This window comes from Acinonyx jubatus, chromosome E3 (genome assembly GCF_027475565.1).
Source record: "Acinonyx jubatus isolate Ajub_Pintada_27869175 chromosome E3, VMU_Ajub_asm_v1.0, whole genome shotgun sequence".
Taxonomy (NCBI): domain Eukaryota; kingdom Metazoa; phylum Chordata; class Mammalia; order Carnivora; family Felidae; genus Acinonyx; species Acinonyx jubatus.
The window spans coordinates 5020064-5045903 of record NC_069398.1 but is presented as its reverse complement, the minus strand read 5'-3'; the positions used below and the strand labels follow the sequence as shown (position 1 = coordinate 5045903).

The 25840-nt window shown below is 56.0% G+C and overlaps 1 protein-coding gene across 15 annotated transcripts in view; it reads left to right on the top strand.

Moving 5' to 3' along the window:
* LOC106989291 (uncharacterized) overlaps positions 1 to 25840 on the top strand; it is a 139646-nt gene that overhangs the window by 108753 nt on the left and 5053 nt on the right. For 6 of the 15 annotated variants that reach the window (XM_053212985.1, XM_053212986.1, XM_053212992.1 and 3 more), the window contains 18 exons: positions 1281 to 1402; positions 2027 to 2167; positions 3615 to 3728; positions 3825 to 3953; positions 4501 to 4662; positions 6280 to 6444; positions 9057 to 9225; positions 9596 to 9780; positions 10007 to 10099; positions 10275 to 10479; positions 11567 to 11706; positions 11788 to 11885; positions 14878 to 15059; positions 16495 to 16700; positions 16859 to 17512; positions 17703 to 17816; positions 17976 to 18117; positions 21327 to 22525. In XM_053212985.1, coding sequence (XP_053068960.1) covers positions 1281 to 1402; positions 2027 to 2167; positions 3615 to 3728; positions 3825 to 3953; positions 4501 to 4662; positions 6280 to 6444; positions 9057 to 9225; positions 9596 to 9780; positions 10007 to 10099; positions 10275 to 10479; positions 11567 to 11706; positions 11788 to 11885; positions 14878 to 15059; positions 16495 to 16700; positions 16859 to 17512; positions 17703 to 17816; positions 17976 to 18117; positions 21327 to 21403 — 3098 coding nt within the window. In that variant the 3' untranslated portion in view covers positions 21404 to 22525. The other 9 variants (XM_053212993.1, XM_053212987.1, XM_053212991.1 and 6 more) reach the window with 9 other exon arrangements.

Sequence of the window (25840 nt, the reverse complement as noted above, 5' to 3'; positions counted from 1 at the left end):
CCCTGCAAGGCGGATGAAATGCATAGATCCTCAATAAGCTGAAGCAGCGTGTGTGTGTGTGTGTGTGTGTGTGTGTGTGTGTGTGTGTGTGTATGCGCGCGCACAGGGTGTGTGTGGGTGCATGCAGGGGGTGTGTGGTTGGGCTGGGCAGCCTGAGGACCCTGCCGTGTGGGTACAGAGCATGGGAGTCGGGGTCAGAGTGTGTGAAGAAGGAGGGTTAGGGCTCTGAGTGCGGGGCACATGAACGTGGTCGGCGTTCTCTAGACTAATGACCTGATGGCTCCTTGAGAAGCACCTAGTGGCACCGTCTCCGGGCACAGCTCCCAGGAGCCTGTGTAGGAACAGGTGGCACCCTTCCAGAGAGTTTAGAGGGCCACTGTCTCCCATGGAGTCTCAGGTGACTCTTGCTCATGGGTCTGAGAAGACAGGGCCAACCGGTGGCCTCACAAGATGGGGTCAAGTGTTGCAAGAGGTCCGGGCAGCTAGACTTAGCCTAGGGGGTGAAGGAAGAAAGTCTAGGGCAGGGAGACTGCCTGGTGTGAGGCCTCAGCTATGGAAATGCCTCCATGTCTCACCCTAGAACAGAATGCGAGTAGAGGCCAGCTGACCGTGGGCCGGGTGGGTGGGTGCGGGGCATTCAAAAGGGGCACAGGTCACCCCTGAGTGAGAAGAATGTTGGGTGGCAGGTGGCCCAGGCAGCCTTTGGTGAGTGACAACCATCCCCAAACTCACTGGTTTCTACCAGAAAGCATCAGGTTGGGCACAGGCTGCTGCTGACCTGGGCTGGGCTCTCCAACTCTCTCAGGGGGCTGGCTCCCGGCAGATCTAGGACCGCCTCGGCTGGGAGACCCAGGTGCTGCCTATGTGCGGTCACCATCCAGCAGGCCAGCCTGGGTTCCCTCTTGTGGTGCCTGGGCAGGTTCCCAGGGAGCGAGTGGGAGCTGAGGCCTCTTGAAGCCTGGGCTGGGATGTGACAGCATCCCCTTCCCCAACTCCTATTAATAAGTCTCAAGGCCCAGGTTCGAGGGCTCCACCTCTTGATGCAGGAGGTGCTGAGTCTTCCTGCAAAGCGGGGAGGGGAGATTTGGGGCTCTCACAGGGACGGGGGGGTGGGGGGCGGGTGCGTTGAGTGGTTGGTGACCCAGTGAAGGTGTAGCTTCTGAATTTTGTGTGGATTACCTGAGCACGTGGCCCCCAAGTGGCCACCTTGCCCAAGGTGGTCGCTGTGTCTGCTGAGATCCCCCTGGGCCCTCTCCACCCCTCCCTGTGCCCCCACCCAGTGGAGCTCACGCACCAGCTGCCCCTCTCCCTGCCACGACACTGCAGTCTCAGCCTGTCCTCCGAGCATTCACGACGTGGACGCCGGGACCACCTGGCCGTGGGCTGGGATGGCAAGGACCAGGTGGGTATCTGGGTTGGAAGGAGACCCCGGGAACTCTACCAGGCCTGTAGGCTAAGCAGGACCCTCGGGGCCCAGGCCTGTCCAAGGAGCCTTACTTGGGCCAACCCAGCTGGTTCCAGGCCCCAAGAGACTGTGGGAAAGGCACGGGGTGGGGAGTGGAACCTGGGTTCCAGCCACACCTGAGCGACAACAGGGAAACCAGTGGTGAATGCACAGGGAAGGCTTATCATGTGCCGGGCACGGCAGCCCCACGTTCCGATGGTGACACTGAACCTCAAGGAGGTATGGTGACTTGTCCGGAGTCACGGAGCTAGTGGAAGGCAGGGCTGTGATTCTAAGTCCTTGATGCCCCTGGCCCGTGTCTTCGTCACCATGTGTACCATTCTCTGCCCCATCTCTGTCCTCACTGTCCCTGCCTGCTCCTCCCTGGGCCTCAACTTTGTCCTCTGCAAAATGGGCTGGATCTCTCCAAGGCCCCCCCCCCCCCCCCGCAGTCCTGGGAGTTTTGTGCTCAGAGCCAGCTGCTCTCAGGCCCTTTGACCTTGGAGAAGGTTGTCTGTACAGGGTGGGGAGGGGGATGCCCTTGTGGGCGAGGCCTCGGGCTCAGCCTGTCCCCCTCCCCAGGTGGTGGTCTCCTCCTCTCTGCAGTTGGGGAGGGACAAGCTGGCCGCCCGCCTGGCCCTGGCTCAGCCCTTCAACCTCTCCTGGTGGTGCATGGAGGCCAGCGGCCTTGCTGAGAGCAGGGGTGGCAAGGAGAGCTGGCAGGTGAGTGGGGAGCATCCGAGGTGCCTGTCACGTCGTCTTGGCGGTTGGCGAGCTGCATGGCTGTGCTGGGGGTGGGGTGGTGGGCAGGGGGAGAAGGTTCTGCCTGTCTACCGGTGTGAAGGACTTCTCCAGAATCACAGATTCCTGAAATTTGGGACCCTGAGAGGTCCTTTGGTCATTCATTCCTTTATCAGTACTTTATTAAACACCTACTACATGCCAGGTAGTGTGTGAGACCTACAGTGCTCCATTTAAAGAGCTTACAAGCGTGTCTGACTCATCATTTATATGCTTGCTTGTTTAATCAGAAACTGCAGGGGGATATGGGCAGGGCAGCTCGACTCCTCAACCAGCTGGGTGGCCTTGGGCAGCTCATGGGCCCTCTCTGAGCCTCAGTTGTTTCAGCTGTGAAACGGAAAACAGTAGACCAGTGTGTGTAGACAGTAGACAGCATGTTGCAGGCCGAAGACCCTGTCTAAAATTCAAACAAATGAATGAGGAAAAATTAAGAGTTGTGACAAGCACTCTGAAGAAAGCAGAGAGGAGGCTGAGACAGAGACTAATTAGATGGGGTGGTCAGTGAGGGCCTCCTGGAGGAAGTGGTTTGCCAGCTGAGGACTCACAAGTGAGAGGGAGCCACCTTGTGGCAAGCTGGAGGAATAGCATTTTGGGTATAGAGGGGGGGACAGCAAGTGCAAAGGTCCTGAGGTGGGAGCAGGCTGGGGTGCTTCGGAAAGGGCCAGAGGCAATTGGGCTGGAACAGAGTAAGTGACGGGACAGGTGCCTGGAGATAGCAGCCGAGGACCCCTGCCTTGGGCGGCCTCCGCTGCCATAACAAAACACTGCAGGCTAGATAGTGTCTGTTGCTTAAAACAAAAATGTACGTCTCCCACTTCCAGAGGCTAGAAGTCCACGATCAAGGGTCCAGCTTGGTCAGGTCCCGGTGAGACCTCTCTTGCTGGCTTGCAGCCTTCCGTGTCCTCACGTGCCAGGGAGAGAGCTCTCTGGAGTCTGTGGTTACAGGAGCGCTGGTTCCACCATGAGGCCCGCCTCACGACCTCCCGTCAGCCCCGCTTCCTCCTGCCATCACAGGGGGACGAGGGCTTCAGTGGGAAGATTAGGGGAGCGGGGCGCACACTGAGTCCAGAGCAGCCCCAGAGGCCCTGAGTCGGGGGGCTCCGATTTCCTTCTGGAAAGGGCAAGTCTGGGTGTTGGCAATGAGGTGTCTTCCACTGAAATACTTGCAGCTTCCTCGTCTGGGCGTGGCTCTGAGCTCTTGCAGCCGGGGTGGGATGGGCGGGGGCAGGACTTTGTCTCCAGTTCCCTGCTTCATCCCCTAGAGTGGTGGGGAAGGGGGCCACCCTCCCTCTCCCCGCCCCTGCAGCATACACACACAGAACATCCTCTTCCCCTCCCCACCCCCCTCACCGGCCTCCATCTGATGCAGGTGCAGCTGGCCTTGGACAGAGGGCAGCCCGTGACCTTGCACCTCACCTGGGCTGACAGGTCCTCGGGGTACGATACCATCTGGGACGGCTGCCTGGCCGCCTCCCCGGGGCAGGTAGGCCTTGGTGGGACTGCCACGTCGAGCGCGGGCCTTTCCCTGACTCTGGGCCCCTGTGCTGGCCCTGAGTCACATACTCCATCCTCTTGTCAGTTCCGGGCCACCTGGGGCCTGGGCGCCCTCAGGGCCTGTGGGGCCTTGACACAGACCACGGCCGTGTTCAGCGAGCAGCTCGACCTGTCCTGGGACCGACGCCGGGTGCGGCAGAACCTGACCTATGAGGTGAGGCCTAGAAAGCCGGGTCCCAGGCAGGTACCCACAGGGCGGCCCCATCTGCCATAGAAAGTGCCCGGCTCTGAAGCTATGTGGTCCTGGGTGCCAGGGCCAGCTGTGCTGTGGGACCATGAGTACCCTTGTCTCCACAGTGAGCCTTGGTGTTCCCAGCTGGAAAGTGGGTGCAGTAGTCCTTCCCTGACTGGGGTATAGTGACAGCTCTGGGAGGTGAGGAAAGCAAGGCACCCAGCATGAGGTGAGCCCGCGGAGCAGACACCGGGCCATGGAGAAATGGGGACACCCGGCCCTGGAAGCCCACCGTGCTCCTTCTGGGGTCTCGCACCCGCGTTCTGGCACCCCTAGGTCCAGCTCCCTTGGTGCCTCCAGCAGCCCTCCTGCCCAGAGTATACATGGCTGCTGTGGCTGACCGGGGCCATCATAGCGGGACTCAGGGCACCTGCTCCCCTCTTGTCAGGGTCTCCCGTCTGCAGCCGGCCGGGGCCTTTCCCTCCTCTACTGGGATGAGTCCCTGCCTCACGGGGCCGTGTCATTCCAGAGGCACTGGCCGTCCCAGCCAGACCAGATCCATGCGGGCGTCGTGCTAGAGCATATCTTCACTGCCTCCTGCGCCACCCAGAGCTTCCGGGGAGAAGTGGAGACCGACTACAGCCACTGGCTACACCATTCCCTGCACCTGGGGCTCTGTGACCTGCCCAGGGTGAGTCCGTCCCAGGGAAGGGGCCCAGGGACCCATGCAGGGAGGGTGAGGAGAGAGGACAGCATCTGCAGAGTGCAGGGGTGTGTGTGAGGGCGCTGGGTGCCAGCGTCACCGCTGTGCCATTTGTCGGCCGGTTGACCACAGGCAGGGTCCATACTTTGAATGTTCGGTGATTCACCTGGGGAGCACAAGAAGTACTAGGTTCCGGTGTGTAGGGTGAGTGTGAGGTTTAACACGTGACACGGGAAGAGGGTTTACACGTAAATGAAAGCTATGCTTAGTCTCATCGTTGTTAGAGGTAGGGTTCTGGGACCCCTTTCTCCCAACATTCTGCCTGAGTTTGCCAGCTGGTTGATTGGTCCTTCCTCCCATCCACCCACCCACCCTCCCATCCAGCCACCTACGTCTTCACCCACCCTGCTGTCCGTCCGTTGTCCATCCATCCACCCACTCACCCACCCACCTACCCTCCTGTCCGTCCATCTGTCCATCCACCCTCCCTCCCACCCATCTCCTCACCTACCCTCCCGTCCATCCATCCATCTTCTCATCCATCCCAGGGTCAGGCTTTTTCATAACTGGCCAAATAGCAACATTTTAGCTTTTCAAGCCATATGGTCTCTGTTACAGTTACTTAACTTTGCTGTCATAAATACGTGTAAACAAAAGAGCTCATTCTCTGCCGGTGTCTGGGGATGCGGGCCTGGTGGGGTACACTCTGGGCTGCAGAGTGGGGCCCATGTCTCCCCGCTGCTGGGCCCAAGACCAAGAAAAGGGTGTTTAGATGAAGTCAGGGGGAGCAGGAACTAGGTCAGCTCAGTTGTCCAGTGACACAGACCTCCTGCCTGAGGGGTGACAGGGATTCTGGGAACAGCCTCTCCTCAGGGCAGAGTAGGGGTGGGGACGTGCTGGTAATCTGAAAAAGAGGTTTCCGAAATGTGCCGGTGACTCGCCGGGCAGGCCAAATTTGGCCCTTGAGCCAGTTTCCCAACCCCACTCATCCATTCATTCAGAGAGCATTGTGGGGTTCACTTACTCAAAGCCCTGTTCTAGGTGCAGGGACAAGGATGGTGAAAGGGGCAGACCGGATGCCCTACCCGCTGGAGCTCACATGCCCCTGGGTGGAAAAAGTTAAACAAGAGGCATGATAAGTACTCAGGGATGATGAACGCTCTGAAGGAAGGAAGCAGGGAGAGAGGACACGGGATTGCAGAGGGGCCTCATTGACAAGCAAACTCTGTACAGGGAACAGCTAGTGCAAAGGCCCTGTGGCCAGATATGCTTAGGGTATTTGAGGAACATGGGGCAGCCCTTAGCAAGGAGGTGAGGTTAAGAAGATAATGCTGACCCATGGGTCAGGCCCAGGAGACCAGCTTTTCTTCTCAGGACAGTGGGAAGGCAGAGAGTTGTGAGCAAGGGGGTACTGACTGATTTGCATTTTTATAGGGAGGTCTGGCTGTCAAGTGGAGGAGGGACTGGGGGCTGGCGCTGAACTGGAGGAAGGGAGACCCAATAGGCTACTGCGACAGCCCTGGTCATCTGGACCAGGGCTTGGTGGGGAGAGGAGACTGCTGCCCTTGTGCCCCCCGACCGCTAACACCCACCTTCTCGTCCCAGGCTCTCTCAGTCTCTGGGGAGCACACCCTGGGCCACGGTGAGCTCCTGCTTCGTTCCCACTGTCGGCTGGGCCTTGCCCCGGACCCAGACCATGGCCTACACCTCAGCCTGACCCTGCGCAACCACAGCAGGCCTCGGACACCAGACTTCTCCGGGGAGCTGGAGGTGGGTGGCCAGGTCAGGGCTGGCCGGCCCCGGGGTGGGGGGAGGAGGGTGCTCTTTATCCCTCTCTGGCTGGCGAGGCCACCACCGCTCCAACGGCCCTGCCACCTAGTGGCCATTATCGGAACTGCAGGCTGACACCCTGGTGGGGACCAGAGCTTCGCTGGGGGGTGGGACCCTCCATCCTGTCCCCAGCCCTGGGACAAAGCGGCTCCTCCCTTGCCCCGGCATCTGGCCCTCGCTATAACTCAGAGGCAGTGGCTGGACTGTCTGGGTTTGAATCCCAGCCTACCCCTTTCCTCACAACTTGCTCCCCGTCTGCGCCTCAATCTCCCCCCTGTAAAGTAGAGAGTAATAATTGCACCTACCCTGCCTCCCATGGGGTTAACGCTGCAAGGACTGGAAACGTTAATACGTGTAGATCACTTAGAGCAGCACCTGGAAGGAAGCAGTCGCTAAGTACTAGCGATTGTTACATTGGCCCAGCGTCCTTGCCCTCCTTCGGCCAGCGACACGGGAAGGGAGGAAGGAGCAGAGGTGTGGCCGATGCCCGCTGTGCCCCCACAGGCTGAGCGGTCTCGGGAGGGGACCTCTCTGAGCCCTGTCTCCTCGTCTGTAAGCGGGGAGCAGACACACGTCACAGGGTAGTTGGTCGGGTTGCGGGCACCCCCTCCCTCTGCCCACTTAGCACAGGCACACAGTAGGTGCTCAGTCCCTGCTGCCAGCTGCCCGCCTCTGCGTCTCCCTGGCCGAGCGAACTCGACTCCGTGACCTGCCTTCTTCTGACCTCGTTGCCTCCTCTGCCCACTGGGAGCAAATCCCACCCCCTCTGCCGAGTGGGGTGCACAGTGCGTGCGCCCAGTAGGTGCTCGTGAGATGGGTGTTTCCTTCCGGCATCCGGAGCCGGACGAGGAAGGCATTTCTGCTTCTGGAGCTCGGTCGGCCTCTGTGTGAACCAGCCGCACGGCTGGTTCAGGAGAGCTTTGCTTTCTGAGGTTGTCCGAGCTGACTCCTTGTTTCCCTGCTCCCCAGCCAGGCCCCTGGCTGCTCCCGTGTCTGTAATCCCGGTGCTCCAAGGCCTGCCTCTCACAGCTGGAGGTCGGGGAGTGAGCCACTTGCCCCATCTGGGGGTCCATGGGGTAGATAGAGGCCTTTTCCAGCCTTGTGTGGTTCTCATGCCAACACAGAGGCCCCTGTGCAGAGGGGGGACAGATTGAGGAGGTCGGGTACTCACCCCGGCAGCATCGGAGGGGCCCTCACCAGCCAGTGACAGCGACAGTGACAGTGGCAGGGTGGAGCTCGGCAGGAGGCCATCTGACACAGAGGCCCCAAGTACGGTCTACACATTTCCCGCCCCCACCCCCAGCCCCCTCGTGCACTCTGAAACCTCGTCAGGATTCTGGGCCCTGCCCCACCCGCTTGGAATCCTCAGGGACAGATTCTCTGGAACCTGCCCGTCCTCGGCCTGCCCGACAGCTTACCCCCAGCTCGGTGACCGAACACAACAGAAATGGTTTCTCACATGGTTCTAGAAGCTAGAAGTCTAAAATGAAGGCATCCACGAGGCCTTGCCCCCACCAGAAGCTCCAGGGAACTACCCCTCCTGGCCTCTTCCAGCTTCTGGAGGCTTCTGACAATCCTTGGCATTCCTGCCTCACAGCTGGGTCACTCCAGGCTCTGTCTCTTCACACGGTTGTCTTCTCAGGACCTCAGTCGTTGGGTTCAGGGCCCGACTTAATGCAGTACAACCTCGTCTTACTTTAGCACATCTGCAGAGACCCGATTTCCAAATGATCACACATCCACGGGGTGAGACCTTGCACCCGTCTTTTTGAGGAACACGACTCAGCCAGGAACACACCTCCTGAACCCACATACACAGAGTAATTGCTGTTCCCACTAAGTTGAGAGAGCCCCCGTCCTACGTCATTTTACAGATTCTGACACCGAGGCACCACCCTCAGGGATGTGTGGCTTGCCAGAGGCAGGGTCTCGACTAGAACATAGGGCAGCCACGTCCAGGCCAGAGGTGCCTCCCCTCCTCCTAACCGGCCTCCCCGCTGCGGCTGTCCTCCTGGTCTGAGGGCCTCAGAGGCCTTGCCTGACGTTGCCACCCCCCACCCCCCACCCATTCAAAACTCACCTGTCCCGAATTCCCCTCCCTTGTCTCCAAGGGTCGGGATACACGGTCAGTAACTTCATCTTGTGCCACGGGCTCCCCACAACGTCTCCTTGATCTTGTGGAGACACTTACATGGTTCTCAGGCAATTTTGGAAAACATGGCCTGCAGGTGGAAACACCCAGGAATGTCCAAAATGCCAAGCCCAGGGCCACCCGGGTCAGTTAGGGCAGCGTCTCTGGGGTGAGGCCTGGCACCGGGAATTTGTAAGCCTCGGGGATGGCGGGTGCCCCTGGCCTGTTAGGTCCCAGATGTGGGTTCAATAGGTACTTTCTGCACTCGGTAGGGATTGGGAACCTCGTGGCGGGGGGGGGGATGTACATGGGGGTCCCAATGTCCCTGGAGGTGTGGGGCAGGGGTGGCCACTGTCTTTGCCCTCCCTGGGCCCGGGGCCGGGGCCGGGCTGCACGCTGCTCTGTGCCTTCCCGCCCCCAGATCCTCAGCCCCGAGGCTCAGCGGCTCGGCCTCTGGGGCCGGGTTTCCGCCCCGGCTTCTCGGTGTGTGGTCCAGCTGGAGGGAACCGTGGACGATGGCAACGCGAAAGCGAGGCTGTCGGTGTCCCGGGCCCGGGGCTGCCTCCAGGCCTCTGTGGCCCACGAGGAAGGTGAGTAGAGGCTGAGAGTGTCTGTCAGGTGGGCCCCCGAGAGCACTGAGATTGGGGTGGTGAGAGCTCAGGAGTCAAGGAAAACCCTGTTAGGACTTTGTGGCACCCCCCCCCCCCCACAGAGGTGATGACGAGCTTCCTGCGGCCACCTGTATGACATCAGGAGGGGCTGGGAGAAGGGTCCAGATGGGCAGGACCCAGGTGGTTATGGGCTGGGGGATGAGAAAGAGACCAGGCCTCGGGAGGACTGGGAGCTCTAGGGCCTGTGGGTGACGGAAAGCTCCAGAAGGCTGTGGGGAGGTGGAGTAGACAGCAGGGTGGTCGCCGGCTGAGTCCTGGGGAGCAACAGCAGGCCCCTTCCCGGCTCCAGGGAGCCGACAGGAGAGCGTGGTGCTGCGGGCGTGTGCCCGCGGGCGGATGGCTGAGGCCGAGGTGCTGCTCCAGGACAGCGGGAGGCCCGTTCAGCCGCTGGGACGCCTGACCCTGCAGGCTGCCAACCAGAGTGTCCGCCTGGAGGCGCATGGCTGCCTGGGGACCCTGCTGGGCTGCATGGAGGTGAGACGGCCGGGCGGCGGGGGGCGTGAGGGATGCTGTTGTCTCTGGGACCGAGGACACAGAGCCGCTGGACCCTGAAAGGGTCCAACAGTGCCGAGGAAGTCAGAGGAGGCCCCGTAGCGTGTGGATGCATCCTGGGGCCCCGTCACAGGCCCTGAGAACCTCCTACGCGCCCCTGTCCTGCGGAGCCCCCTGGAGCCCCCAGCCCGTCCCTCTGTGCCCGCAGTCTAGTGTGGCAGCTATTGGGTCCCAAGTGCAAGCCCAGCTGGAGAAGAGGATGCGAGGCTTGGAAGCCTATGTGGAAACGTTCCGGCGCCTGGTGGGTAGACTGCTGGGGTGTCGGGGACACGGAGAACAGGAGGCTCCGTGCAGAGACAGCCCCCCTCGCCCCCCCGCGCCCATCCCCTGCCCTCCGCTCACCAGACGTGAGAATCTCCTGGAGTGCTGCGTGCCCCAGACCCTTGCCCTGATTCTGCCCCAATTTCCCCACACAGGTGAAGCCGGCGGGCCCCCTGGACGGTGTGGCGGGCCCCCTCCTGCACTTGTCACGTGCGGGGCTGGGAGCCGTGCGGGAAGGTGGCCGGGCGGTGGCCGCCCTGTGGGGCCAGAGCCGGGCCCGGCAGGCGCTGACCCACCACTTGCCGCTCTACCTGGAGAGGCTGCAGGCGGGGCTGGAGCAGCTGCGGAAGGAGGTGGAACGTGAGTGCAGGAGGGGGGGCCTGACCCCGGAGCCCTCCCGGCCTGCTCGGTCTCCGGGACCTGCAGCCTTCACGTTCCCCGGGTGCGGCCTCCATGCTGTAGGTCTCCACGCTACTAGCCCTTATGCCCGCTGCCTGATTTCTTTCGGGGACCGCTGCCCCCGTGTCTCCCGTCCCCGCTGATTTCTTTGGAATATGCAGCTTTGTTTCTAGCAGGCCCACGGCTGTATGATTCCAGAGCCGGTTCCTGGTTCTGTGATAAGTGCCCGCGGGGTGTGTGGTTGAGGGTTCCATCCTGGTTACTAAGCAGCTGCTGCCCCGATCACCCTCCGGGTTGATGCGGGGAACCTCTGGCCCCTCCTCGGGGAGCATCAGGGCTCACAGCCGGCCTTCTCTCCCACCCCGCTTACGTCTCTGCGTCAGAATCCCCACGGCCACCCCCAGGTTCGGTGGCTTGCTAGGCCTCAGTTCTCAGCGTGTTGTTACGGCGAAAGCATGCAGAGCAAGATGGAGGAAGAGGTGCAGGGGCCAAGGCCCAGTGGGGGGGAGGGGGCGGAGGGGCAACGAGGCACAAGCTTCCAGAATCTTCTCCCCGGGAGGTCACCCGGGCCGCCCTCAATTCCGCCAGCTTCGAGCTGTGCTAACATGTGTCTAACATTGTCCATCAGGAGAGCTCGTTGGAGACCTCGTACCCAGGGTTTTCCTTGGGGGCTGGTCACGTGGGTAGCCTTCTCTGGCACTTACCCTGCTTTGGGGCTGGGAGAAGCAAAGGGATATTCAGCACGAGCCACTTGTGTGCACAGCTGGGGCACAGCACGAGGCCCTCTTCCCGGTTCTGGGGGTGATGGCACCTCCCTAAAATCTGGGATCCCAGGTGCCTGCCAGGGGCTGACCTTGTGAGTGGGACTCTCAGAGGGGAAGTCTCAGGCCCACTAAGCCGGCTCTTGTCCGGGGTCCCTGGTGCCATCACCTAGTTTGCTGGAACAGGCCCTGTTTCCCGCAGACCTGGGTCTGGGCTGTGGGCAATGGCATCTTGCCTGCCGTCGGGACTGCAGGGGCCTCACGGTGGGCGCTGGCTGCCTTTGCAGGGCCCCTGGCCACGCTGAAGGAGGCTTACCTGGAGGTCACGCTGCGGCCCCTGGACGAGGTGTGGCAGGAGCGGGCCGAGTCTGCCATGCGGTGGTTGCGGGCCCTGGGGCCCAGGCCCATCGCGGCCACCTTGGAGCTGGTGAGGTGGGGCGAGGGGGTGGGAGGCGGCCCTGCTAGGTGGCGGGAACCCTGATGGCTCTCGCCGCCCGCCTCCCTGCAGGCCACACGCCAGATGCTGTCTTGGGCCGAAGCCACTTTGTCACAGGCTCTGAGGAGGCTCTGCAAGCCTTTGCTGGACGTGTACAGCTTCTCGGCCAGGTACCTGGGCGTCTGTCCGTCCCTGCCTTCCTGCCCCGGGCTGGACACTGGGCTGAAACACCCCGGGTCTCATTTTTCCCTCAGGACAACCCTCCCAGGGACACGTTTGCGGTCCTGGTTTTACAGATGAGGAGATGGGCTGCTTCTTCATTCCATAGATGTTTCAGGAACGCTTTCTCTGAGCAGGAGCTGTTCTAGGTGCTGCGTTCTAGTGAACGACCCCGATCCCTCCATAGTCTACCCCGGGGGGCTAGACTGAACACATAACTAGGTTATCTACACCAGGGGTCGGCAAACCTTTCCTATAAAGGGCCCTGGAGTGAAGTGTTCAGGCTTCGTGGGCCAGATGGTCTCTTGCTTAGTCTTTGTTTTGTGTTTCAAGAATCCTTTAAAACCTAAAAGCCCTTGTTAGCTTGCAGGCTGTTCAGAAACGGAACACAGACTGGATCTGACCCCTGACCCATGGTTTCCCAGCCTCTGATTTGGTGTGTTAGGTGGTAAATGCTAGAGGCGGGGGGAAATAAAAAGGCTTGACAAGTGGGTTGGGGGTGCATTTGAAGTGGTGCAGCCATGGTCTGCTTCAAGGAGAAGGTAGCATTTGGACAAGGGCTGGAAGGAGCTGGGGTAGTGAGTCATGGACATCATGGGAAGAGTTCCAGGCAGAGGGCACCAGTCAGTGCAAACGCCCGGGGGTGGGAATGTGCCCTGCCTGTTGGAGGAATATGGAGGAAGCCAGGCTGGAATAGAGGGTGTAAGAGCCCGAGAGGTGACAGGGACCCAGGCAGCCTGGGGCCTTTGTGAGGACTTGAGCGTCTCCTCTGAGATGGGAACGCACAGAAGATTTTGAGCTGAGGAAAGACATGATCTGTATCCCCTTTCGAAAGATCCCTGTGGTCCTGGTGTTGAGACTAAAGATATGGGGGCAGGGGAGTGGTGTGGATACGGGTGGGGAGCCCAGTAAAGAGTCGTCACTTAGGGGCGCCTGGGGGGACTCAGTCGGTTGAGCATCCAACTCTTGATCTCAGGGTTGTGAGTTCAAGTCCCCCGTGAGGCTCCGTGCTGTTCGTGAGGCCTACTTAAAAAAGAGAAAAAAAGTGGTTGTTTCTTGGTGGCTGCCCAGGCGAGACAGGACGGTGGCTCCGCTGAGCAGTGGTAGCCGTGGAGGGCTGGGACGTGTCAGAGTCTGGATGTGGGTTAAGGTCAGGTCTGTAGATTGGAGGACAAGATTGCATCCGGGGTGGAACAGTGCTGAGGGTTTTGGCCTTGGTTTGGCAAGATGGAGAGTCCGTTTATGGAGCGATGGGGCATGAGCGGTGGAAAGCCCATCGGGGCTTTTTTCGTTTCCTGTTGGTGCTGTAGCGCATCACCCACCAACTGGGTGGCTTGAGACAACACAGCTTTGGGGCACCTGGGTGGCTCAGTCAGTTGAGCGTCCGAGTTCATGGCCTCAGCCCCTCTTGCGGTTTGTGAGTCCGAGCCCCGTGTCGGGCTTCCTGCTGTCAGCTCAGAGCCTCTGCCCCCCTCTGTGTGCCCCTCCCCTGCTTACACTCTCCCCGAAGATAAATAGAACAACAGGATTTATGCTTGTACAGTTCTGGAAGTCTGAAGCCCGGAATCAGTTTAACCCGCAGTCAGAATATGCTGACCCTGCCGGTTCCCCCCGTGGAGCCCCCGTGTCCTTGACCTCCTCCGGCAGCTGGAGGCCCCTGCACTGTGTGGCTCACCGCCTCTCCCTCCTGCTTTCTGACCTTTGTCCTCGTAGCTCCTGCTTCTGAGCCCCTGCCTCCATTTTTGTGGTTCTGTCGTGGTCCTCGGCTCCCCTGGATAATCCTTAACCCTGTCACACCTGCAAACTGTGTTTGGCCACATAAGTTACCGCAGTCCTAGGTCTCGGGCACTTGGATGTCTTTGGGGGCCTCTATTCAGTGTACTCCACCAGAGTGGGGATAGGGGGCCATTCTGGACTGTTGAGCTTGAGACCCCGTGGGGACTTCCAGCTGGAGGTGTCCAGCCGGCAGCTGATGGCCTGGGTCGTGCATCCAAGTTTGGGAATCATCAGAGAGGGACCAAGCCCGGGAGCAGCAGCAGAGGCCCGGCGTGTGCATCCCTTCCCCTCACAGGCCGGCGGTGGGGGGGGCCCATCTGCGGGGGGGGGGGGGGTTAGGGTGGCAGTGGCGCCCTTCTCCCAGGGCCAGTGGCCACACAGAGCATCCGGACCAGGGGAATGCTTGGGCTTGAATGCACCTCTAACTTGGGCAGTGCTGGATCAGTCACTGCTTTGTGCCTTGGTTTCCCCTCCTGGGAACGCATGACGTTTCTGCTGCCCTGGCTGTCAGTGCTGTTGCAATGCAAGCTGGCAGACGGAAGCTGCAAACCAGGGAGGGTGTCAGGTCGTGGGAGGAACGATGTCCCCAGTCGGGGCTGTTTGCACGGGGAAGGGGCTGTCTGGGGAGGTCCTGGCAACGGGTCACCCCTGGGTGCTTGTACTGTAAAAAGGACTTTGGGGGTAGAAGGCCTTTGAGGCTGCTCCCTGTGTCAGGTCCCCTGGGCCCCGTGGGGGAGGGAAAAGTCCTGCACCCACAGTAGAGGGTGTGAAGTTGTCCTTGTCCATGTCTAGCCCCAGTGCGATGAGACTTCTGTGCTCCTTCAGGCCCCATAAGGTCGACCTGACCCCCTCTTTTCCATCCTGAGACAGTTTCAGGGTCTGCCCTTTCCTGTGTAATTCCCAAGGTCCCCAGGGCTCTGATCCCCTGCTTCTCCAGTGCTCTTGCTGCCCCTGCCCCCCCCCCCCCCCGCACCTTGCGGGGCCCCAGTGGTGGGCCCATCTATCCCTTGGTGTTCACACAGAGGTGCCCCCACCTGACCCAAGGCCACGTACGTCCTTCCGGTGAGGCCATCGTGTCTCTCCCGAGCCTGTCCCGCCCACCTCCACCTCCTTAAGCTGCTTCCAGAAGCAAAGGCCCATCCGTCCGGCTGGGACTGCTCTTTCCAGGAACTGCTCGTTGCTGGTGACGCTGCCACTGTTGCCTGCAGGGGACGAGCCCCTGGCTGTGGCCCGGGTGACCGGCTACCTGGTGGAGAAGCTGGTGCTGCCCTTCCGCGAGCTGTACGGGACCAACGTGCTGGCCGCGTACTACCGGCTCAAACACCGCCTGCTGCAGAGCCCCCATGAGTGTGAGTCTCGCGACCCCCTCCTCCCCGCTCAGCCCCTTGGGGTGCAGTGGCCGGACCCTGCAGGCGCAGACACGGGGGCGGGGTCCGGGGTGAGAGGAGCCATAGCTTGGTACTGCTGAGCCCGGAGGTTCCTGCGCTTCCCGAGGTCATCCTGGCCTCGAGCTGGGCTGCAGAGCCGGGCTTCTAGCCAGAGTTTGAAAGCCCGAGCCTGGACCCAAGGTGCAAGTGGGCCAAGTGGCTTGGGGCTCGAGGCCAGCTCCCTCCCACTGCACTGGGCTGGAGCCGCAGAAGGCAGACCTCCAGTTGGAATCGGAAGGCGGCTAATTGAGTCCAGACTGGGTCAGGCATTGCCTGCAGTCGTGGGCGGTGCCGGCATCGGATGTGGTTGTGAGGGCTCGGGGCCCCTGGAGGGTTTGCGTCCGGCTCGTGCCCCCGTGTGGCCCCGGCTGGTCTCCCCGCCTCTCTGGGACTTGGTTTCTCCCTCCCTCTGCCAAGGGGCGGTGACAGCTTGGCTCCCTCCTGTGGGTCACAGGCCCACAGGCCGTTTGGGTGCACAATTCCTTGGTGACGGGGCAGATCTGAAGTCCAGGGGCAGGCGTGGCACCCAGGGCCTGGTGGGACTGGGATATCGGTGCGGGTTCTTGTCACCACACAGGTCGGGGGGGGGCCGGGGGCTCGCCTTCCTGGGCGCAGGGGTACTTCCTCTGCAAGGCATAGGTGAGGGAGGAGCTGCTGGGTCTCAGAGCTCCACCTGTGTGTGACCTTGGGCTGGTCTGTGACCTTCAGCTCAGAGAGCTGACAATGGGGCTTTCGTCCCCTCCTTGTGTGGCCGGCCGGGTGAGCCAGCAGCTGCCAGGCCTGGGTCACAGTTCCTGCCGCACACGGCCCAGGCCCCTGCCCCAGGGCGGTTTGGGCTGGATGGGTCAAGCTGTCTCCCCCCACCACCCCCCCCCCGTCTCCCCCCCCCATCAGCCGCCTTTGAAGAGGGCGGAGCCAGGCCCCGTGGTACCTGCCTTGTGTTGGATGGACCTTTGGCCACAGTCGCGTGTGCGTCGTTTTTTTAATGTAATTCTGTTTTACAGTAGCTTCATGGACACACAATTCACTTACTAAAGCATCTGATTCTGGGGCTTTGAGTATATTCATAGGGATACACATCTGTCCCCACAGTTGATTTTAGAACATTTTTTTCCCTCAACCGACCCCACCCATCATCTCTCAGCTATCACCTCCCCGCCCCAGCTTTACAAGGCTCGTGCACGTGTCAGTCCTTTGTTTCTTTTTACTGCTGACTGGGCTGTAGCTGGCTCAGTTCGGGGTGCGGGGCTGGGGAGAAGAGCTGGGGACAGACCCCCTCTCTCCGCACGTGGGCTGCCCCAGAGGACACCGGCCCGAACTGGCCGTCCTCACCTACCTGGCCACTTCTTCTTCCCAGACCATGCTGTGGTGGCCGGGGCCAGGCACGTGGTGACCTTCGATGGCCAGGTATGGAGCCTGGGTGTCCACTGTGGGAGCCTGCTGCTGGCCAAGGACTTTGCTCACAACACGTTCTCGTTGACGCTGAACCGGGCCAGTTCAGGGCTCACGTCCGTGTCAGTGCAGCTGAACCACACTTCCCTCGTGTTCTACCCCCGCCTGAAGGTGAGCCGTGCGAGCGTGGGAGGGGCAGGGGCCCAGGGGGAGGACAGTCTCCTGCCGGCCGTCCCATCCACACACCTGTATCCTGGGCCCCACGCCCTTCCCACCCGGTGCCCCGCGGGCCTGCTGCCTGTCCCCCTCAGCCCGTGTCTGGCCCCCAGACCTACAGGCTGTACGAGTCCTCTGAGCCCAGGCAGAGCTGTCTGCACCGAGATCTGCCCCCTCCCGCGACGAGGAGGGATGTGCCCAGGGTCAAGCTGGCCAGTGAGGACGGCGTCTCAATCACCTGTGACGTTCGGGCTGGCCTCTGCAGCGTCACTCTGGGCCTCTGGCTCCACGGTGGGTCTGGGCCCCAGCTGGGGGCCTCCGGGCCCATGGGGTCGGCCATGTGGCGACCACAGCAGGTGTCCGAGGCCAATGCGGCCAATCCCTGGCCAGGGGTGCACTTGCTGTCCTTGAGAGGCTGGGGGCCAGGTTCCCCAGGACCCCTTCCCACTGCTGCTTCCTGGGGGGCTCCCAACCTGAGCAGGCAAGAGAGGAGCCGTTGCGGTGGCTCGGCACATGAGGGCTTCCCATCCTCCGTTTCCTTTCTCCTCTCCCTCTGGGGAAGGGTCAGAGCCAGGGTGGGGCGTGGGAGTCAGGGGTGGAGGGTCCGGCCCCCCCGGGAACCCTGGCCAGGCTCGCCCACGTCCCCCTTTCCCATAGGCGTGTCGGCCGGCCTCCTGGGCACCAACGACAACGAGGCTGCCAACGAGCTGATGCTACCGGACGGCACCCTGGCCCACGGCCTGGAGGAGCTCGGCCTCGCCTGGCAGGTGAGCGGCTGGGCCTCACCAGGGCTCCGTGGCTGTGGGCAGAGCTTGGCCCCCTGCATGCAAACTCTGCAGACAACTGCTCACACCCAGGGGGTAGCCACCTGCTCCGGAAGCTGATGCACCTGTTTTAGATGCCCGGGAGAAGAGAGGTCCAGTGGGGGAGGCCTGAGTCTTGGGTTTGTCTCACCAGCTGGGTGGCGACTGTAGGGCCGTGGAGAAAACTCACGAGTGCCCCCAACAGAGCCCCACCTGCCGGGCCTTCTTCCAGGACCCCCGTTCCTGCCTGGGGAACTGCTTCAGTGTGGTGAGTGTGAGGCTGGGTCTGGACCCCAGGGGAAGCCCTGCAGTGGGTAGACCAGAAGGCAAAAGAACTCCCCTGCCCTGATCCAGCCTCTGCCCCTCCTTGGTGCTCCTCCCAAGGGTGCAGTGGGCAAGGACCCTGACTCTGATGGCTGGCTTTCAGGTGGACCCCACCCCATTTCTCAGCCTGTGCACCCAGGACACCTGTGGCACCCAGGAGCTCTTTCCTGCCTGCAACCTGGCTGCCGCCTACATCCACCTGTGTGCCCGGGGCTTCGTGCCCCTGGACCCTCCTCCACAGTGTGGTAAGCTGCCCCAGCCCGCAATGAGTCTGACTCCTGCCCCATTGACCTGTGTCTTCCCTCCCAGAGGGAAAACCAGTTCCTTCCTTTTGCTTAGCTCCCTTGGGGTGGACAGGCACTCCATCTTCTTACAGTGAGCTCTGTTTTGACTCTGAGTTATGGGCAAAGGGTTACTTACTGAGAAAAAGAAGCCCAAAGACTCCCCCTGTCCAAGCCAGGTCTTGAAAATCCGGGGACCTCTGGCACAGGAGATAATAGCTCTGGGAGGTCAGACAACTATAAACTCAGCTTCCGAAAATTTGTAACCACAGATCTGCTCGTCAGGGATTTTAACGGACACTCTTTCCCCTGTCTGGAAAGCCCTCGGTCAACCAATATTATCCTTCACTCTGATTCCTGTGGCTAAAGTCCACTATGTAGGGTTGAAAGTCAGCAACTGCACCAAGCATGGGGAGTAGAATCCCTGTTAAAGGGAAAATTATTCCTGATGCTTGTAAAAGAGCTCTAAGGTGGGCTGTATTCAGGGGGACTATCACAGTGGTGCGGGAACCACTGCAATGGGGTTTGGCCATAGGGGTGAGAGATGGGGCTCAACTCAACAGGGAGAATTGGGGACTGAGTGCTGAGCAGGGTTGGGGTCTGTGGATGGAAAATTACCAAGATGAACCGTGAGAGATAGGCGAGTTATTGCTCAATCGAGCTGGCAGGATTCTTGTTGGAGGCAGGCCAGACTGATGAGAGGAACCCTGTCCGATGTCGAGGTAACCAGTCATGCAGGCTAAACCGACTTACCAGAATTCTTGCTAAACCTGGCTCATGGAGAGGTGGAGTCCCCAGAAGCCGGGGCCTCCTTGCTGAGACTTCTGAGGCCCCAGGGTAGAATATGGTCCAAACAGAGACTCTTTCCCACTCACTAAGACCTTCAGATGCTAGCATTTGAGAAGATGGAATACATGGAAGAAACTGAAAATGGTAAGTGGGATTCCAGAAGTAATTTCCAGAATTGATAAATATTTACTGAAATTTAAAACATAACACATTTGACAGAAGACAAAAAATTAATGAACTGGAAAATATAAAACAGAGGGTGAAGTGAGGTGCTAACAGAAATTTCAGAATGAGAACACAAAGAGGTTTGAGAGTGTGATGCCTCAGATTCAGGAAGCACAAGGCAGCCCAAATACTGACCAGAAACCTCTATTAAGACATTTCAGCTTGGGTAAGAGGTCATCTTTCAAGGAACAGGTAGACAACCAATCTCCCACCAGCAAGAGTCCAGTCTCTGAAGAGAGTAATTGCTGAGTTAGATTTTATACCCAGGTCTACTATGATACGAGGTTAAAAATGAAACATTATTAGCACTGAACTATCTGAAAATATCTTTCCCACTGGGAGACAGTCACTAAAGGAACAGAGCAAGCCACACACATTTATTCACACTCCATCTGTGGCTCTGTATTTGCAACACAGGCTGCAGATCTGGCTGCAGAGTCGATTCTTTACAGAAAGCGTTGGCTGACCCTGTGTAGAAACCAGGGAAAGCAGAAGGGAGGAATTTAATGAAACAGGAAGAGATGAACAATAGAAGGGATCCAGAGGGGGAAAAAAGACAGTAACTAGGAATGACCGAGAAGTCAAAACCACAGATCCAGGAGAGACTGAAAGGTCATTCAACAACTCCGGACAGATTGCTGATAACTTTCAAGACCTAGCTTGAATACAAATTGATTTTTTAACCTGAAGAATCTCATAGCTATTAAATCAGCTGAATCTATAGACTATAATGTTGTCTAAAAGACAGCAGGCAAAGCTTACTTATTAGGACACCAAAAGCCTGATTCACAAAAGAAAAAAATAGACCTCGTTCATACAAGACAAAATGTTTACAAACCACTTATCTGACAAAGGACTTCTATCTAGAATATATAAACTCAAATTTAACAGTAAAAAAAAAAAAATCTAAGTAGAAAATGAGCAATCACATGAAGACATGTCACCTAAGAGGACATATAGGCAGCAAACAGGCCCAGGAAAGAAAGGTGTTCAGCAGTATTAGTCATTAGGGAAGTGAGAACACTACATACTTATTAGAACAGTTTAGAAAAAAACAGCAACACCAAAGCCTGGCAAAAATGTAGAGAAACTCATTCCCTCATCTATTGCTGGTGGGGAAATAAACAATGGTACAGCCACCCTGGAGAAAAAGCTAAGAACACACTTAAAATATAATCCAGCAATTGCATTCCTGGGTATTTATCCCAGAGAAATGAAAACCTGTGTTTCACACAGAAGCCTGGACGTGATTATTCATAGCACTATTATCTGTAAGAGCCCAAACCTTGAAACAGCCTACCTTTGGTGCACAGCTAAACAATGTGGGTATGTCCCTACCATGGGATATATTCAGCAATAAAAAGGAACACCCTACTGGTACAGGTAACAACTTGGATGAATCTCAAAAGCATTATGCTGAGTGGGGAAAAAAACCCCAAACTCCTAAGGTCAAGCGCCATATGATTTTATTTACGTAACATTCTCAAAATGACCAGTTATAAAGATGAATAACAACTCAGCTGCTGTCTGGGTCTGGGACAATGGAGGAAGGAGAGGTAGCCCAAGGGAGGTGTTTCTGGTGGTCGAACAGTTGTGTATTTTGGTGGTGGTGGTGGTAACACAAACCTACAGCTTCAAGGAGATGTCCGAACTAGATACATGCCTTCGACCACTGTCAATGTCTGGGTTTGGATATTGTGCTCTCGTTACTGAAGATGTGGCCACTGGAAGAAACCGAATGTAAGATACACGGGACCTCCCGGCCCTATCTTTGAACTTTCTTCTGAAAATCTGTCATTAGTTCAAAACAAAAACTTTTAAATGGTACACACCAAGCCCAGATCATGTTAGAGGCAAGTTGAAATAATTTACTGTAACACTTCCAGAATAGGAAAATGAAACCTTTCTATCCCCAACTCATGTTAATGAAGTAGTAAGATATGAACACACGGCAAGGACAAGGACAATACAGGAAGAGAAAGAAAAGCCCAACTTCGCACTTGAATATAGAGGTTACTAATGTATTAATAAACTAAACAATCTCTGGAATCCAAGGATGGTCTTTAAGAATAATGTACTAAAGAAATTTAGGTAATTCAGGACTCTTCTAGTGAGATATCTAATAATGCATTGGAAACATCTTTCTTAATGTTTCACAGAGAGAGAATCCCAGGCAGCTGCCACCCTCAGCACAGAGCCTGATGCAGGGCTCGATTTCATGACTCTGGGATTGTGACCTGAGCCACAATCAGAAGTCAGACGCTCACCCAACTGGGCTACCTAGGCACCCCTGGAAACATCCTGATCAAAATGCAGAGGAAAACATGGCCCAAGAACACTCAGATCAACGGAACAGAAAAGAGAACCCAGAAATGGACCCACAAATGTATGGCCAACTCATCTTTGACAAAGCAGGAAAGAATATCCAGTGGAATAAAGACAGTCTCTCCAGCAAGTGGTGCTGGGAAAACTGGACAGCGACGTGAAGAATGAACCTGGACCACTTTATTACACCAGACACAAAAGTCAACTCGAAATGGATGAAAGACCTCAATGTAAGACAGGACGGCATCAAAATCCTCGAGGAGAAAGCAGGCAAAAACCTCTTTGATGTTGGCCGCAGCAACTTCTTACTCAACGGAGGCAAGGGAAACAAAAGCAAAAATGAACTACTGGGACCTCATCAAAATAAAAACTTCTGCACAGCTAAGGAAACAGTCAGCAAAACTAAAAGGCAACCGACGGAATGGGAGAAGATATGTGCAAATGACATATCAGACAAAGGGGTTAGTATGCAATATCTATAAAGAACTTATCAAAGTCAATGCCCAAAAAAACAAATAATCCAGTGAAGAAATGAGCAAAAGACATGAATAGACACTTCGCCAAGGAAGACGTCCAGATGGCCAACCGACACATGAAAAATTCTTTAACATCACTCATCCTCAGGGAAATGCAAATCAAAACCACAATGAGATACCACCTCACACCTGTCAGAAGGGCTCACATCAACAACTCAGGCAACAAGAGATGTTGGCGAGGATGCGGAGAAAGAGGATCTCTTTTGCGCTGCGGGTAAGAATACAAGCTGGTGCAGCCACGCCGGAAAACAGTATGGAGGGTCCTCCAAACGCTAAAAAGAGAACTACCCTACCACCCAGCAATGGCACTACTAGGCATTTACCCACGGGATACAGGTGTGCTGTTTCGAAGGGACACGTGCACCCCCATGTTTATAGCAGCACTGTCCACAATAGCCAAAGGATGGAGAGACCCCAAATGTCCACCGATGGATGGATGGATAAAGCAAATGTGGTATATATGTACAACAGAGTATTATTCGGCAATCAAAAAGTGTAAAATCGGGGCGCCTGGGTGGCGCAGTCGGTTAAGCGTCCGACTTCAGCCAGGTCATGATCTCGCGGTCCGTGAGTTCGAGCCCCGCGTCAGGCTCTGGGCTGATGGCTCGGAGCCTGGAGCCTGTTTCCGATTCTGTGTCTCCCTCTGTCCCAAAAAAAAAAAAAAAGAAAAGAAAAAAAGTGTAACATCTTGCCATTTGCAACTACGTGGATGGAACTGGAGGGTATTATGCTAAGGGAAATTAGAGAAAGACAAATACCATATGACTTCACTCATATGAGGACTTTAAGGGACAAAACAGATGAACATAAGGGAAGGGAAACAATAATATAAAAACAGGGACGGGGACAAAACACGAGACTCTTAAATATGGAGAACAAACAGAGGGTTACTGGAGGAGTTGTGGGAGGGGGGCTGGGCCAAATGAGTAAGGGGCACCAAGGAAACTACTCCTGAAATCATTGTTTCACTATACGCTAATTTGGATGTAAATTTTTAAAAATAAAAAATAAAATTAAAAAAGAATGCGGAGGAAAACAGACGGCACACTAGCAAGACGGCAGGCCAGGGAGTCAAGACCTTCAGTCCCCCAGGAGAACACCAAACGTATAATAAAATGGCCCCAAGTAGCTTTGTGGGAACTCTAGAAGCAGCAGCAACCACAGGAGTGCCTGAGCAAGAAAAAGCTCAACTCAGAACCGTAGGGAACCCCATGCATGGTGTTTTTGCTTGCCTGTCACAGTAAGGTTTCAAGTAAAGCCAACCAATTCATCCCTCAGGATGCAAGAGAAAGTGTGGAACTTGCTGACAACATTCTGACTTGCCTGGGGGCTGCCAGAGGCACAGGCCTCGGTCTCTTCCGGCTCAGAGTGCTGATGACCGTAGTGGCAGAGTCTGGGTGTGGGGTTGGAGGTTGCTGAGAGCAGTCACGGCTGCGTATGTGAGAGTCCACAGACCGGCGGGTGGCCAGGGGCCAGATTACGGGCAGAGGAATTCAATGTATCTAGACCCCTGAGAAGAAGCAGGGGGGAGGCTGCTGGGGAAATTTAGACCTTTAAAGGCAGCTGTGTATATTGGGGATGGGAACTGAAAATACCCAAAGGCCCAGAGAAGATAAAGCCCCCACTAAAAATGTTTGAGAGAACCCTGAGCCTTTCTGTCCGGCTGGTTCGTGAAGGTCTTCCCCGGCCCAGGGACAGTCTGCAAAGACTGGGAGAGGTGGACGCCTTTTCAAATGCGCAGTTTCAACACAAGATGACAAGACACACAAAGAAACGGGGAGGCAGGGCCCATTCACAGGAATACCGTCAACCTCCAGAAACCAACTCTCAAGAAAAACCGGCCTCAGACTTGAAAACAACAGTCCTGGACCTGCTGTCAGCTGAGGAAAAGAGGAGCAGACGACTAAACGGAATTACGAAAACAACATCTAAGCAAAAGGAGAATGTCGACAAAGACAAATTGTAATAAGGAACCAAATTGTGGAGCTGAAAAATCCAGTAATTGACTTTACGCCATCTGCCAGACAGTCACTCTAGATTTAAAGACACCCATAGGTTGAAAGCCAAAGAATAGAAAAAGATAGTCTATATAAATAATGACCAAAATAGAGCAGGGATGGCTATGCGGGTATCAGACAAGTAGAATTTAAGGGAAAAAAAAAAGCTGTTGCAAGGGATAGGAGAGGCCATTAATCCTTATATCGACGCATAATTCACCAAGAGAATCTAACAATTCCAAGTATATATGCACCAGATATCAGAGCTTCTAAAAATCTGAAGCAAACATGGACAGAAGTGAAGGGAGAAAACAACAACTCTTAGGAGTCCTTCAACCCTCCCCCATCCACCCACTTTCAACTCACACATAGAACATTAGAACACACATGGAACACAGAGAACATTCTCCAGAATAGACAATTAAGCCACAAAATACGTGCAGTCTTAATACAGTTTTGAAAACTGAAACCACACAACATATCTTTTACCAATCACAGTGAAAACAAATTCCTGAGAAACACAACTAAAAACAGGTGGAAAATAGGAAAAATCAAAAATTGTGCAAAATTCAACAACACACCGTGAAACAATGGGTCCAAGAAACCGCAAGGCAAATTAGCAAATATATTTTCATTTTTTAAGTTTGTTTATTTTGAGAGAGAGCAGGACACAGGCAGAGAGAAAGGGAGAGAGAGCCTGTGCAGGGCTTGATGTGAGGCTTAAACCCACGAATGGCGAGATCATAACACGAGCCAAAGTCAGATGCTTAAATGACTGAGCCACCCAGGTGCCGCAAATTAGCAAATCTCTTGAGACAAGTGAAAAGTAAAATACACCAAAACCATCAGATTTAGAGAAAGCAGTGCCAAAAAGAAAATGTACATTCTTTTCCTGTAAATGCTTAAATGAAAAAAGATGGTATATCAACAACTAACTTTATACCTTAAGCAAGTAAAAATAAATAAATAAAATAAACTGAACCCAAAACTAACAGTAGGAAATCACAAATGTTAGAACAGAGACAAACCAAACAGAGAATACAGAGAAAATTAATGTAACAAAACGTTTTTTAAAGATCAACAAAACTGACAACACTTTAGCCAGATTGGCTAACTAAAAAAAAAAAAAAAAAAGTACTCAACTAAAATCAGAAATGAAATACAGAACATTGCAACCAATTTTTACAAAAATCAAAGGGATTTTAGGAATATGAACAATTGTATGACAAACTGGACAACAAAGATGAATAAATTCCTCGAAGTATATGGTTTGCCAAGATTGAATCATGAAGGAATAGAAATCTGAACAGACCAGGAGCCTGAGTGGCTAGTTGGTTAAGCATCCAACTTTAGCTCAGGTCATGATCTCATGGTTTGTGAGTTTGAGCCCAGCATCTGGCTCCGTGCTGACAGCTCAGAGCCTGGAGTCTGCTTCTGATTCTGTGTCTCCCTCTCTCTCTGCCCCTCCCCTGATCATGCTCTGTCTCTGTCTCAAAAATAAAAAAGCATTAAGACAAATTTAAAAAAAGTCTGAACAGACCTATAACTAGCAAGAATATTGAAATAGTCATCAAAAACCTCCTCACAAAGAAGGAAAAAAAGGCCCAGGACCAGATGGCTTCACTGGTGAATTCTACCAAACATTTAAAGAATTAAAAACAGTCCTCCTCAAGCTCTCCAAAAATTGAAGGGGGAGCATCTCCACATCCATTCTATGAGGTCAGCATTACTTCTACACCAAAACCAGATAAAGACACTTCAAGAAACAAACTACAGGGGTGTCTGGGTGGCTCAACGGGGTTAAGTGTCCAACTT